Source organism: Pyrus communis, chromosome 17, assembly GCF_963583255.1.
Source record: "Pyrus communis chromosome 17, drPyrComm1.1, whole genome shotgun sequence".
Classification (NCBI taxonomy): domain Eukaryota; kingdom Viridiplantae; phylum Streptophyta; class Magnoliopsida; order Rosales; family Rosaceae; genus Pyrus; species Pyrus communis.
Window position 1 is genome coordinate 12,163,034 of NC_084819.1, and position 15,706 is coordinate 12,178,739.

The following is a 15,706-nucleotide window of genomic DNA, read 5'->3' on the forward strand; positions in this document are numbered from 1 at the left end:
TAATTTTATTAACTTTGTTATCCTATACTTAACGAGTGTCAAATAATAACGGGTCAAGCCACACCAAATATGAAGATTTGCTCTCGGTCCGACCCCCTCTTTCTTTGTCTCTCTCTCTCCCTGTTCAAACCTGGCGAGTGGCAAGTCTGGCGACACGACATCTGATCTCAGTGATACCAACCCAAAATCACTAAACTACCCTTATACAAACCCTGATATTTACATGTCACAGCCGGCAACTCCACACGAAATTTCCTTGACCACACAGGACTCGTTCGGTATTTTACTCCCAGGAGTACCTATTTAATGCTTCGCCGCGGAGATTTCTACCTCTGGCTTTTTTCTGTTCATCCAGACGAATCCTCCCGACGGAAATCCAGACTTCGAAGCCGATAAGTGTTCAAACTACAGAGGTTGGATTTCCCAATTCGCCGTCGGGACAGAAACCCAGAAGGAAAAATTCAAAATTGAAGGAGAACGGTGCCATAGAGAATTGTTTCGAGTGTTTGAGCTATCTGATTGCTCTAATTTTTCATGAATTTTGCAATACGAACCCGTAAGTTTGATTTAATCACAAAGTTCTTGTTATTTTGCTGATTTTATACACTTTATGATTTTTCAATGTGGGTTTTTTAAGTTTCTCAATTTTGGGTATTTGATTGAATTGTTTAATTTTTGTATGCATTGGGGTATTGGTTTGTTTGGTTGCCGAGAAAATTAGAAATCGCAGGGAATCAAATTTGAGACTTTTGAGCATCTTAGAGCTCAATTTGTACGGATTGTATCGAAAGGTTTCGAATTTTCTGATGGGGACTGTAGAATTAATTTTCCCACGGATTTTCTTGGCAACCAAACAGGGTGTTAGGGTTTCCAATGACTTTTAGATGACATTGGTTATTTCTTTTTATGTGGATTCTTCCAATTAGGAAACCACTTTGTTTGAGTTTCATTCCGTTGCATGTTATGCAGATACCGGACAAGGATCGGAATCGTGATCACGGAACCAGAGTTTTCGATGCATGTATTAAAGAATTTAGAGATTTGAGGTTAGATGATAATTGGGGTTTCACAAAAATTTGAGTGGTTGATAGTAGGTTTGAACCAATGAATGTGGTTGGCAAAGTTGGGAGCCTAATTTCCCAAGGTGTTTACTCTGTTGCCACCCCTTTTCATCCGTTTGGCGGGGCTGTTGATGTCATTGTGGTTCAGCAGCAGGATGGGACGTTTAGGAGCACACCTTGGTATGTCCGGTTTGGTAAATTTCAGGGTGTTCTCAAAGGTGCGGAGAAGATGGTCCGCATCAATGTAAATGGCACAGATGCCAATTTCCATATGTATCTTGATAACTCGGGTGAGGCTTATTTTATAAAGGAGGTTGAATCGGGTAAAGTAAGTGAGATAAATGGGGTTGTCAAGGATTCTGAAAATTCAGAAGCTACACAAGGGGATAATACTTTCGATGGTGATGGCCAAAGTCATGAAATTCGTAGACTTGAGCACAGTTTCTCTGATTCTGTGGTGGTTGAAATGAGAGAGGAACACAATTCGTTTGGCGCAAAACGGATGGAGAAGGCTGAATCTGATGTTGATCGGAGGTTCTATGAATTTCAAGATGAGCAATCTTCTCTAGAGGGTTCTGTTGAGTTATCGGGGTATGGGTCTAGTCGATACGATAATCTAGACAGTGAGCGTATTGTGGAATCACAGAATTTAAACTCGGAAGTTATATTGGTGAGTGTAGATGGTTATGTATTGACAGCTCCCATCTCAGCATCAGAACAGACCGCAGAGAATGTGGAATTAGACACACCTCGATTCAATCTGGGTCCAGGTGAAGAGACGGACTTCTGTGAAGGCACTGAGGAGTTTAGTTCAGGTGAAACTGCTTGGGCTGCTGATTATATCAGTAAGCTGAATGCATCTACAGCTAGTGTTGCTTCTGGGAATGTCAGCAGCGTCCAGAAGGATAATAATGTTATTGGACATCAGTTGGAAGTTGATGAAAGAGAAGGGGAATGTGCATGTCAAGCTCAAGAAACACAAAAGACTTCAACACAGGAAAGAGATCTTCAGGTGCATAGCAATTCAGAAGACACATCTGCTAACAAGGAAGATGTTTTCAAGTGCTGTTTGGAGCTAGAAGAAAAGGCCAAACATGAAGTGAAAGATGTTGAAAATATGGGGTCCTCATTGGAGGTTCAAAGTTCACCAGAAACATCTCATGAGACTCTTCCGGTGGTTGATAGAACTGAAGATGCTACTGTTGACTTGAGAAATAACGATGAGGTAGCTGCATCTTCTGGTTCTGTTTCACCCGACAACAATATGCCTCCACATTTGGAAGTTGAAAATGAATCAATTGAGAAGATTGTGTGTTCTGCAGAACAAATGACTATTGACAGCATTTCTGTACATTCTGTCAGTAATGATCCAGACTGGAAGGATGGACAGTGTGTTACATCAGCAGTGGTTGATGGGACAGAAATTAATCAACAAAGACCTGAAAGTGTAGATGAATGCAGTAAAAGTGAGCTAATAGAACCCCCAACAGAATCTTCAAGCGAAGAAACACAAAATGAGCTAATAGAACCCCCACCAGAATCGTCAAGTGAAGAAATACAAGTCCATTCAAGCATAAGTAAGCACCTCTTACCGGCTCCAATTGTTATTTAAATCTCCCTATTTTGCCATAGTCTAATTTCTGTTTATTGTTCAATTTCCAGGGTTTGAGATTTCTCTCTGTGCGAATGAACTTCGTCCGGGTATGGGGGTGAAAGCTGCTGCTGAAACCTTTGCTGCGCATCGTGTATCTGCAGAGGATTTTATAAGTTCTGCAACATCAATTTTGAAAAATGAAAATCTGATTGTCAGATATAGGGAAAGATACTTTTCGTGGGAAAAAGCAGCTCCTGCTGTTCTTGGAATGGCTGCTTTTAATCTAGATTTATCTGTTGAGCCCAAGGATGCAATTCCTGTCGAACAAGATGGCTCAGAAAAACCAAGGAATGAGGATCCTGGAACGCCCTCCACTCCTTCTGGACGCAGATGGAGGCTCTGGCCCATTCCATTTAGGAGGGTCAAAACACTTGAGCACACCGACAGCAATTCATCAAATGAGGATGAATTTGTTGATTCTGAATCTGGTCTGCCGAACTCACAAGTTGAAACGGTTCCTGAGTCCCCTCAGAAGCAATTTGTAAGGACAAATGTTCCCACCACGGAGCAGATAGCATCTTTAAATCTCAAAGAAGGTCAAAATATGATAACTTTCAGTTTCTCTACAAGGGTTTGGGGGACACAACAGGTTTGCCAATCATCTGGTGTTTCAACTATATTTTGAGCTATAGCCGGATAGAGTTATATATTTCTACCATTTAGCTGCTAACCCATGTTTATCTTTACCAGGTTGATGCACATATATACTTGTGGAAATGGAATGCCAGAATTGTAATTTCTGATGTTGATGGAACTATTACCAAGTAAGGCTACTGTCATGTAATATGGTTTGGATTGCTAAATAGGATTGCTTCTGCAACTTTCCATTGCCATAGGAGATGTAGTTTAGTGCTGGACAATCATACAAATTAGTCCTTTGGACTATCGACAGCACATGAAATCTGCAAAGCTATAAAAAAAAATAAAACATTTCAAAGATACAAAAAAGACAAGATATTTTACCATCATGATAATATTAATGCTTAGTTGAATGATAAAATTTTTCACCTTGATGCATTTTACCAGGTCAGATGTGTTAGGTCAGTTCATGCCATTAGTTGGAAAGGATTGGACGCATACTGGTGTGTCTAGACTTTTCTCTGCGATTAAGGTACATCTCTTGATTGCATAACTTATCAATTAAGGTTATCGGCCTGATTCTCAGTCAAGGTTCATTAAGGTCATTGTAGGAACATTGCAATTAATTTTTATAATTTTATTTTTACATTGTCATGGACTGATTTGCTTTTCTTTTGTGGACGGGTATCTAATATTGATTCCTGCTTTTAATACAGGAAAATGGATATCAGCTACTGTTTTTGAGTGCACGTGCAATCGTACAGGCATATCTAACGAGAAGCTTTTTACTCAACCTAAAACAGGTAATCTAATAATAGCCTGGTTTTTGGTCTCCCTTTCCTTCTAATCCAACACCAAAATTTTGTTCTTTACCTCCTTTATGTGATTAAAGGCAGATATTAGACTTGTAAGATTGAGATTGTCGAGGCTTTGTTGATAGAATTGCATAACCAATTTGGTTACTCTCCTGTACTTGCAGGATGGAAAAGCTTTACCCAATGGACCTGTTGTTATCTCACCTGATGGATTATTTCCTTCATTGTTTCGTGAAGGTGAGGTCATCTCTGTAATTTATGTTCTGCTTGCATAACTAACTTTGTTATAATGTTGTTTATGCCCACTCTGTAACTGTAGACGTTACCGCTTTTCTCATGAAGTAAATCTCTGTGAAAATTAAACTCAAATGGAAACTAACAATGCAGAAAGGCAAACACTGGAAGTTTTTGTAGTGTTTATGACAAAATAGATTTTTTAGATGGTGGTAGGTTGATTTGGATCAAATCAGCGTATTTTGGCCATGACATTGTTATGTGTGGTGCTGTTGTTAAACAAGCAACTATTCTTGCTTTCCAGTTCACTATTGATATCCGATGAGACCAATGTTTCAAATATCCTGGATATGCTCGATATTTCCATGGAAATATCCAAAAATTCAGGGAATGATATGGAAAGAGGGGGTGAAGTCTAAACTTCACCCCATATCCGCGATATTTCTGGAAATCAGTCAATTTCCTCGATATTTTCGATATTTTCAGGAAATATCCAGTGTTTGCAGACAATTTGCAAAAAGTTTGCAGGAAATATCCATGAGCCTATGTATTCTTTATTTTTTAAATTCTTTCTTTATGGTATTAGTTTACTTCAATAAAACTTGTACTGCTTTCATGACGAAAATTTCAACTAATTTATATGTAATTTATTCTTTCTAGCGAAATGCTTTATCTTATTACTTGTCATTAGAAGGAAGTTTTTCTTCTCACATATCACATACCTATTGTTTACACAATATCTAATCATTAATTCTTGATTCGTACTTGTGTTGTGGCTTCATATGACATTCCCTAAAAAAATAATTTTAAATTTCCACGTTTTTGAGCAAATTTCCATCATTTCCATCGAAGGCAATTGATATCAATATCGATATATGATCGATATTTCCACAAATTTGTCTATCGATATTTCCACCGATACCGATATTTTAAACACTGGATGAGACTCACATTCTCTATAGATTTGGATATGCAATCATGAGAACCTTTTGATGTGTCATTCACTTGGCTTAGACGTTACTGACTTCATCATTTGTTAGTTCATTGACCTTTGACAAATAAGATATTAGTTTGTCTCCGTTATACATCATACCACCACTACCATATACTAAATAGCTCATTTAGTTGCTTACGATTTTGAATTCTGCCTGCTTTAAGTTTTGAGATTATATAGTTGGTGCTGATCAGTTTGTTTTTTCCTATTTGCTGATGGCAGTCGTAAGAAGAGCACCACATGAATTCAAAATTGCCTGTTTAGAGGTAAGTAGGAGATAAAGATTAGCTCGAGTTCAAATTCGAACACTTTGGGTTGTATCCCTTTCTTCTAACAGTTGCGATGCATGCTAATTGCTAAATCACATATTACAGGACATTAAAAAACTCTTCCCCGCCGATTACAATCCATTCTATGCAGGATTTGGAAATAGAGACACGGATGAGCTCAGCTACAGGAAAATTGGGATTCCAAAGGGCAAAATATTCATAATCAATCCCAAGGTATATTTCATATTTATCTTCCGGTGATGGTTTTTACAAACGAAAGAGAGCAATGCATGTCTCTTGTGTGGCTAAACCGTGGTGATTAACTGGTAGGGTGAGGTGGCCATCAGCCATCATCCCGTTGATGTGAAGACGTACACATCTTTGCACACTCTTGTCAACGACATGTTTCCTCCAACTTCACTGGTTGAGCAGGTAAATACTCTTTTGCATCCTTTCCTCCGAACATAATCCATAGTATCTAACTCAATTTTGTCTTCATCGCTGATGATGGACGAACCTGGTTTTCGACATATGTGCAGGAAGACTTCAACTCGTGGAACTACTGGAAAGTGCCATTGCCGGAAATTGACTGATGGATGTCACTTGCAGAAAAGCAACTCCCCTTTGGCCAAACACGGCGGTGTTGGTGGCTTCGAGGACTAGCTATAGATGAAGTAGAGAGAACAATACTCCACATTGTTGCTGATCATCTCCATTCTATGCACATAATAGAACTGGGGATTACTCTTTTTTGGTCAGTTGTATTATCAGTGTAATATCCAAGCCATTGACATTGTACTAGAATTTCCGAATTTTGATAGGAAAGAAAATAAAGCTCTCTTAAAGAATAAAAGTTCTTGTCACACTTGCCCCTCCCATTTTGCCCTTCTCCTTTTGTATTAGTGAATTACTTTTTCTTAGGCCACTAAGCTAGCATGGATTGTCCCTTCCTTGTACTTAAGTTGAAACCTCTCTTGCCACTTTGTACTGCGGATCTCGCTAAAAACAAGTTTGAAACAAATTATTATGACTAATCCATTGTGAGGTTTAGTACATTTTCTTATCCTTTAGCGTAGAAAATATCTAATGTAATAAAAAAAAAAAAAAAAGTTGAAACCTCTCTTTTTGTAGTTTAAAGTAATTTGGAATATCGTCTTGTCGGAAAAATCTTCACAAAACTCCCACAAATTGAAACAAAGATAGGAAAGACGCAAATCACTATTACTGGTAAAGCGAAAATTGGAGCATTGGTACTTTGGCTTTGGGATTTTGGTCCCTGGATTAGAAATCCCTGAATATTAATTCATCAACTAAAAAACATGAGAATTACAAGTGATGGATTTGCCCTAGTAATTTGAGTCTTCCTCTCGTCCGGGTTCAAACCCTTCTATTCCTACTCCCTCTCCCTGGACCGCTTGTACTAAAAAAAAAAAAAATTTGATCCCTAAACTAAATATCCGCATGTAAATTTTGAATTTCTCTTAAGTATGTTTCTTATTATCAAGTACAACTTGAAATTATTAATGAATAAAAAGTGACTAAAAAAAGAGAGAATTAAAGTTTAAGCCTGGAACGACGTCGTGAAGGCTTAAAAAATTTACGAGTTTTCTTCCGAGAATTCCTCCAGGTCCCCATGCAACAGGGAAGAAAGAGGGCAGTTTGGTAAATTCGTAGTCCAAAAAGGCCAAAAAGGAATGGGAACAAAAGGGAAAAGAAAACCGCGCAAACAAAGCAGTCCCAACTAAAACCAGAAAAAACCGTTGATTTCGTTTTGCAGTTGCACCCAAAGAAATCGCTCGACTCGTTCCTCTTCGTCTTCCTCTTCCGGCGTTCATCAACCCAAAATCAGCCCAATTTCACCATTAAATCTGTAATTTATTCCTAATTTCTCAATATTTATTTCATTATTTGTTTGGAGGGCGGGAAATTGCGAGAGAAAAAGGAGAGAGCGTGCGTCGGATGACATGTCGTGGATTAGAAATGCGGTGAACCTGGCAGTGGAAGCAGGGGCCGCCAACAGCCTCACCCGCACCGTACGAAACTACACCGACACCGTCGTCCTCCACGCCGGCAATGCCGTCGCCGGCGGAGCTAGACTCCTCCTCCCTGACCGCATTGTACTATTTTCCTCACTTGTTTTCCGTTTGACAAAAAAATCATATTTTGATTCAAGTCCCTTTATTAATGTCTTATTTTCTGTTTATTTGGATGGCCTGTTTGGAAGCTTTTCAGAATGGCCAAAAGCATTTTTGGTTGTTACACATACACTTGTAATTGCTTTTTCAGAAAGCAATTGAATTTTGGCTGGGAAATTGATTGTTGCACTCCCCTTTACTCCTTTCCACTCGCCCCTCTTGTTTCTAATTGTAAAATTGAATAAATAAGGGGAGAATAAGGGACAAAATGAGAGTGCGAAAATGAGTTCAACAAGGTTCTATCGAAAGTGCTTTTAGCAAAAATGCTTTCGAAAAGAAGTGCATTTTAGAGAAACATGTCCAAACGGACCAATTTATTTCGAGAAAAATGAATGCCCTTTTCATATTTGCTTTATTTATTTGTTTGGTTGGTGTTGGTTTGAGCTTTTGTATTTTAACTTATAAGTTTTGTTTGCATGGTTTTTGCTTCTCAGCGTCCCAGGAATTTACAGAGTTTTAAGCAGACTGTGAAAAGATTGGAAGAAGTTTCTGTTTCTTGTAGAGGTGTAGAAAGGGTTCAGCTGCTGAGGAGGTGGCTGGTTTCACTCAAAGAAATCGAGAGATTGTCCACCCTTTACAACGCGAGAAACGGAAAGGGTTCTGAAGACCACCTTAAATCCGATGAGTCAGCAGACTCCCCGAGGAAACCTACCCTGGTGAGTAAGTCCTACACTTTGTGTTCGCTGCTGCTGTTGTTTTTTAGTTGCTCTTCTGTAATTCTTGCTTTAATGTTTGCGACAGGTTTATTACGTAGACTCTGATGCTGGAGATGAACCGAAAACTTTTCGTGATGTCTTTCTTCATAGCCAAGCTCTGGAGGGCATGACATTATCCACGGTAAGTTGAACAAGTACAAATGTTCGCTTTCGATAGGCTTGATAACATTCTCCTTGTAATATAATATATGATGAGTGAGATTTCTCTATTCATACTTGGTTGACATAGAATTAGAAGGAAGTGGTTATTTTCTGCTACCAACTACAAAGCTGATCCCTAGTGTATATATGACAAGTGAATAGAGCACCGGTAAAGCGAGATTTCTCTATTCATACTTTCTTCATAGCCAAGCTCTGGAGGGCATGACATTATCCACGGTGTGCATAATAATTCCATTATAAGTAGAGAGAACCTTTTTTTGAATTATACACGGAAAATTTGAATGAAATGTTTCTGATGGATTAAGATTTCTTTCTTCTCCTTCTAACCTGTGTGAAAAGTTTTAGAAGTATGATATCTAGAATTTTCATCCTTTCGGCATTCCCTTGAGTTTTAGTGACTTCTGTATGCAATGGCTGGGCTTTGTATTTGCTGATCCATGGAGTTTAACCGCAGGTTAACTCTTTTGTATGACTCAGATTCTTGAAGAGCCAAATGAGGAAGAAGTTTCGCTACTTTTGGAGATATATGGGTGATTTTTCTCACTCTTTGAATCTTCTTATTATGGCTGATTGTTATTGTCATTACTTGTTTGGGACAACTTAGGTCCTTAAAATTACAGTTTTAGCAGATGACAGTTAAAAAAATTCTATTCAGTTGAGATTTATCTAAACTCTAAAGATAGCTTTTGCAGATAATATTTTTTGAATATTAAATATTACGTGAATTTTCTTGTATGGTTACATACAGGCTCTGTCTTACAGGAGGAAAGGAAGTACATAATGCAGTAATGAGCAGCGTACAGAATTTGGCAATTGCACTTTCGTACTATCAAGATGAAGTACTGGTAAGGACGGGGTATGCATGTCTTCAGCATGACAGCATGCGCATTTACATGGGGTTTAGATTGTATGCCTCTAAACAATATTGAGATCAGACACCTAAAAGGGTCCCTATATTCAGCTTTTGCAAGGGGCCATATAAATCTCAGAACCCGAGCCTGTACTCTAAATAGTACTAGGAAGCTCATTTAGCCGATGGAACCATTAAGTATGCTACAATTTGATGCAAGTTTCCCGTCCTTTGATTTATGATCTAATAAATTAATGTGTGATTGAGATTTTGAGTCTCAATCCAATCTAAGTTTTAAAGATATAAGGTGTTTCTTGTTAGAATTGATATATTATTATCATCTGAAGGCTCAAGTTCCCAACAAATTGTTCCCTTTTTTCTCATGTTCTCAAACCGCCATCTTCTGTATGGCAGAGCATGGTTTTCTCGCTACATGATGCACCATGTTTTTAATTTTCCAGATTATACCATAGCTTAAGTAAAAAGCAGCAGCATTTTTAACATCACACAATCATGTTGCAAACTAAATTTTTTTATTTTAGCACCTGCATCCCTTCCTCTCTTCTCTGTTTTACTTTCTACTGCTCTTTTCAGATAAAGCGAGAAGAATTGCTCCAATTTGCTCAAAGTGCAATTGCAGGGCTGAAAATAAATGCAGATCTTGCAAGGTGGTCGTTGAGGAACACAGTTTTTCCATTTTTATTGTTGCATGTTTGGGCATTGACATGAGCACTAAGAGATATTTGGAATGTAAATGACTGTTTTATTATTGGTCTTTGATGTATTGTGTTGTGCTGGTTTTTTCTTTGATATATAATAGCTCCACTCCATGCCTTGAAATGTTAAGTTTGTTCTCTGTATGCTGCAGTAGGCATTGCATGTCAAAGTTACAATTACATGTTTGAATGTTGATAGTCAGTATGCTTTCTCAATATGTATAATGTATATGCACTATATATGTATATATATGATCTGTGTGTGTGCGAGCACGTGCGTGTGTTCTTTGTGTGCATTTGATTTATGAAACGTCATACCAGTTAAGCATATTTTTGTAACTGTCTTTCTATACCATTTCAGTATGAGCTCTTATAGTTTGGTTGTCTTTGGTAGTTGATTTTGTATAGGAAAGTAATAACAGTATTTATTTTTGGTTTGCTTACGCTCTATTGATTTCCTTTAATGAATGTTGATTCACCTAATCTTGTTCTCCACAACTTCCGGTGACTTGTTCCGTGCTCTCAGAATAGATGCTGAAGCCTGCAGTATAAGGGAAGAACTTGATAAATTGATGGCACACCAGAAGCCTCTTAGTGAAGGTTGTGAAAAATCATCTAAGAAGACAAGAGATGCGACAATAGAGGTAAGCTTGATGTTCTTATTTATGCAGATGCACGACATACGTATTCAAATCCACTCACATTTGCATGGAGTTTCACGCACACATGCAGATACATAGCCCATACATGCACAGACTTCAATTGAGATGATTTTATGTCCAACCTTTATTTTGACTTTAGGAAGACTTCTCTTTTCTTGTTTGCATACTTGTTTTAATATTTTTTTGATTTATCTATGCTTCTGTAATAATATTTTCATATCCGATGTGTTCCCAACTTCCCATTTCTTAACACATCAAAAAGCATAAACGTATGTATTATCTTGTTATATCTTAGTACTGTAATCATCACTTGACCATTTCTGTTAATCTTTTTTATTAGAGCTGTGCACTGCGCTTCGGTTAATTTAGTCCAAGGATTGTGCTCAACTAATTTTAGAAGAAGGATAAAAGAATGTGAATAGGGTCTTTTGGGTTCAGATTTAGTGCAGTTGTGCCGAGCATGGTTCAGGCAGCTAACTGGTCATTCATTTTTAGATGCAGTTGTATTTGCGATGATTTTTAATAAGGAGTTTTGGTAGTTAAGTGCAAATGACTGAAAGTTTTGATTTCCTTGCAGAATTTAAAAGACGCGCTTGTAGAAATTCAACTATGTTCCAGGTTGGAGGCTCTGTTACTAAAGAAGAAATCATTGAGCAATGGGGACTCACCCGAGATGCATTATGAAAAGGTCAAGGAAACCAATTGTCAAGTAGTCATCTTACAGAAGTTCTAAAATTCTTCTAGATTTCATTTTTTCTTTTTTTACTGAACAAGAAGCTTAACTGTGCCGCTAGAGGGGCACCGCACCTGTTCAGGATATTAGGCCCCATATTCTTAGTCTTGGGTCAAGACTTCTCTTATTAGTATTTAACTACCGTGTTCTATGTCTTGCAGGTTGAGAAATTGAAAATATTATCAGAATCTCTTGCTAACTCCACCTCACAAGCTGAAAAGCGCATTTCAGACCACAGGTTTCAAATATTATCTTAAAAGATTTTTTCTGTGTGTCTATGGGTGCGAGCGTATGCATGCAGGTTTCCATTCTCTATTTTTCTGTCCCTGTATCACTACATATGTGTCAAGAAAATAGATGCTTGACTTATCACATCCGTTGTGAAGATTTCCGTCATGACCAAGTATACCAATAATTTAAAGAGTTAGCATATATTTATTTCTTTCTTTTCCATTGTGAAGATAGTGTTCACCATGACTGCGTTTGACCGATGATTTGAGTTTAAAGAGTTATCACATCCTGTGTGAAGATAGTTTTGTGTGGAATTGTAAGGGGATAGTGCACTTTGTGATCAATTCTTGTTTTGGTGCATGTCAGGGCATGCATCTCCAATATGATATTTGATTAATTGCCATTTGACATGGAAAATGTGTAAATTTTGACCATATGCGTTTTCTTAATCTGGTTGGCTTTGATTTTGGTAAAATGCTTTTCTTTGTTTTGTCCTTCAATACTTCAAGCAGGTTTCAGGAAGAAGAAGCACTCAGCTTTCGTGTAGCTAAAGCTAACGAAGTAAGCCAAGTTGAGAAGGTATATTGCCTCAAAGGACTTATTTGCGTCCAACTATGTAACTCTTTTGCACAGATATGTCTTGATTCAATTAATAAGTTATATTTCTTGAAGCCTCTCTATTATGTTAATTTCTAAAATGAGTTTTAGTCACTCAGGATTTTTGGTATCCAACACAATGGTATGTGCCAATTTAGTTTGATGATTAAATAAAAACTGCAGAGTTCACCCTCAGTTTTCATCTGTAATAATATTTTACAGAACAGATAAATGACATCTTTTTATTGGTGCACCGTTAAATTTTAATTTGGATATAGTGGACTGTTTATTCGGGATAAATTTGTTTGGTTGTGATCATTTTGTTGTTGAGGTACACATATTTTAGTAAATTTTCAGGAACTGGTGGCAGAGATCGGAAAACTTGAGAGGCAAAGAGAAGAACTCCAAAATGAACTGAAAAAGGTTCCTCCTGTGTTTCTTATGTCACTCTTTTTATGCTTTCAAAGAAAATATGCACTTTAGGAGATCGCAGTCATTCCCAATTCTGTTTATTTGATTGTTAGTTCTAGGCATTTAGGTAACATGTAATCTGACGGTAAATCGTCCATGTGAATGGAGCCTATCAAATGTCAAATGTCACTCCTGCCAATTCTATAGTCTACAAAATGAATCCTGTTGAGTGTTTTTTTTGGTTTTTTTTGTTTTCATAATCTTTGGCTGGAGAATGCATATACAACTAAACATTCTTTTATAGGTGATTATCGCGTTGAAGGCCGTTCGTGCACGCCTTCACAATGCAAGGGAAGAAAGAGAACAATTTGATGAAGCAAGCAATCAGATTCTTGTACACATAAAAGCAAAGGTACAATAGGTTTTTGATTATGCCCTGTTTCGCGTTCAGAATGCATACATTAAGTAAGGTTTTTACTGCTCTAAATTGGATGAAAATTTGATAGCTCGCTACGGAGTATCTTTTTATATTTGTTTTCTTTAATGATAGGAAGATGAGCTCTCAAAATCTATTGATTCATGTAAAGCAGAAGTTGATGTTGTAAATACGTGGGTTAGTTTTTTGGAAGATACCTGGGTTCTGCAGTCTTCGTACACAGAGCAAAAAGAGAAGCAGGTCAAGTATGTAGTTCTTATGTACACTGATCACCAAATTAATCTGATCCCAAAATTCCCAACGTACTATGTCGGATAAATTTATATTTAAAACTGGAAATGGAACAAGTACTTGATACGATATACTTAATGAAATGTGTACTTGCATTGTTGTGTCGTATTCAATGATTATGATATTTGGTTCTTTCATGTTTAAGTGGCGAACTGGAGAGATATGGAGACTATTTTGTGAATTTGGTAATCCAACTTCTCTCCACTTACAAGGTAATAATACTTTTCTTCATTGATGGTTGTTTTTAAATACTGCATCGTATTCTCCTGTAATCTATTACGTTGTGTTTTTTTCCACTTCATTCTCGTATCACAATTAGGCAAACTTGGGATCGTCAATCACTCGCATCAGGACTCTCGTGGAGTGCTTGAACTCAAGTAAAGGGTAATTCTCTGTCTCTTTTAGCAGTTTTTACACCGTTAGATCGAGCCTCTGATTATTCATTTACCTGATTATTCATTTACATCAGAGCAAATATACCGGGCATAGACGATGGAAGTTCAAAAGAAAGCAACCCGAGGAAAAATCTTGAAGAGGATTATGTGGACATGGAAGCCAAGGTATGCATAAATCTTCCGCCTCTTCTTCTGCAGATATTATTGTTTGTTAAGCAGTATGGAATGGAATTCATTGTTCTGTGTTTTTCGTTAATAAGGAAAATATTTCTCAATCTATGCTTCTTTGGCCATTTTCCAGTTTCTGACCACCTTAAGTGTAGTGGATACCATGAAAAAGCAGTTCTATGTTCAAAGCGAAGGCATTTTCAGGTAGTCGAATGTGCTGTCATTTTCCCATCTGCCATTAGGTGCACTTTTATGCTCGTAACCTCACTCCTCTGATATCGATGGATACACGGTGTTTTCTTGAATCAGGAGAGATGATGAGAAGGTCAAAGAACTCTTTGATGCCATCAAAAATTTAAATGATGAATTTGAATCCATTGACAGACCAATATTGGAAACTGAAGCTTCACCGCGAAGACCAGAGACGCCCTCTAGTGATAGGGCCATTACAAGTCCATCTCCTACCGCTACCTCTCCTTTGACAACCGGGACTCCAGAACTCAAACATGATGCCAATTCTTCCTTGACTAAGGGAGAGAAGACACTGGACCCAAAGGAAGATACAAAACTAGGGCAGGAACTTGGTAAGACTGCCCCATTGTCCACCGGGACTCCAGAACTCAAACAGGATACCAATTCTTCCTTGACTAAGGGGGAGAAGGCACTGGACCCAAAGGAAGATACAAAACTAGGGCCGGAACTTGGTAAAACTGCCCCATTGACCACTGGGAGTCCAGAACTCAAGCAGGAGACCAATTCTTCCTTGACTAAGGGGGAGAAGACACTGGACCCTAAGGAAGATACAAAACTAGGACCAGAACTTGGTAAGACTGCCCCATTGACCACCGGGACTCCAAAGCTCAAACAGGGTACCAATGCTTCCTTGACTAAGGGGGAGAAGACACTGGACATAAAGGAAGACACAAAACTAGGGCCGCAACTTGGTAAGACTGCCCCATCGCCCACCAGGACTCCAGAACTCAAACAGGATACCAATTCTTCCTTGACTAAGGGGGAGAAGACATTGGACCCAAAGGAAAATACAAAACAAGGGCTGGAACTTGGTAAGGCTGCCCCGTTGACCACTGGGACTCCAGAACTCAAACAGGATGAAGTTTCCAATTCTTTCTTCATCAAGGGGTCAAATCCACTAGACCTGCAGGAAGAGTTGCCGAAACTAGACCCTGATCTTGGGAAGACCAGTCCAATGACCACTGAGACTCCAGAACTTAAAAAGCATGAAGCAAAGGAAGAACCGGCAAAACTACAGCCAGAACTTGGGAAGTTTGTCAAAGAAATCTCAGTGGATGAGATTTGCGATATGGTGTTTGATGAACTTGAAAAGGAAGTGAAAAGAACTAGCTGACCGGCAAGAAATGCAGGCCAAATTCATATGGTGGAATATGCATTACGAGTGCATATTGATCTTATTAACATTGCAGGCTTATGACATGTCTTGTTGAAGAAGCAAATAAGTAGGTCTCTTTCGACACAAGATGTAACGCTATGTACCTACAGTCGACACTCCTTATAGGTT

General features: G+C 38.2%; 2 protein-coding genes across 2 annotated transcripts; both read left to right on the forward strand.

Annotated features, from left to right (window-relative positions):
- The first annotated feature begins 230 nt into the window (after window positions 1-230).
- On the forward strand, window positions 231-6,469 carry LOC137722369 (phosphatidate phosphatase PAH1-like). The gene is made up of 11 exons (XM_068461355.1): window positions 231-556; window positions 970-2,638; window positions 2,724-3,304; window positions 3,406-3,479; window positions 3,742-3,826; window positions 4,011-4,097; window positions 4,274-4,346; window positions 5,560-5,603; window positions 5,712-5,840; window positions 5,937-6,038; window positions 6,146-6,469. Exons 2-11 carry the CDS (start codon window positions 1,105-1,107, stop codon window positions 6,197-6,199), a joined length of 2,763 nt encoding a protein of 920 aa, XP_068317456.1. The 5' UTR covers window positions 231-556; window positions 970-1,104; the 3' UTR covers window positions 6,200-6,469.
- Window positions 6,470-7,318: 849 nt separating this feature from the next.
- LOC137722017 (synaptonemal complex protein ZEP1-like) lies at window positions 7,319-15,535 on the forward strand. The gene is made up of 18 exons (XM_068461024.1): window positions 7,319-7,723; window positions 8,236-8,457; window positions 8,543-8,638; window positions 9,157-9,209; window positions 9,428-9,524; window positions 10,124-10,197; window positions 10,772-10,889; window positions 11,485-11,595; window positions 11,802-11,878; window positions 12,384-12,450; window positions 12,826-12,891; window positions 13,184-13,291; window positions 13,430-13,560; window positions 13,752-13,818; window positions 13,926-13,990; window positions 14,076-14,166; window positions 14,303-14,373; window positions 14,479-15,535. The coding sequence occupies exons 1-18, from the start codon at window positions 7,571-7,573 to the stop codon at window positions 15,533-15,535; spliced, it is 2,724 nt and encodes a 907-aa protein (XP_068317125.1). The 5' UTR covers window positions 7,319-7,570.
- Window positions 15,536-15,706: the final 171 nt, after the last annotated feature.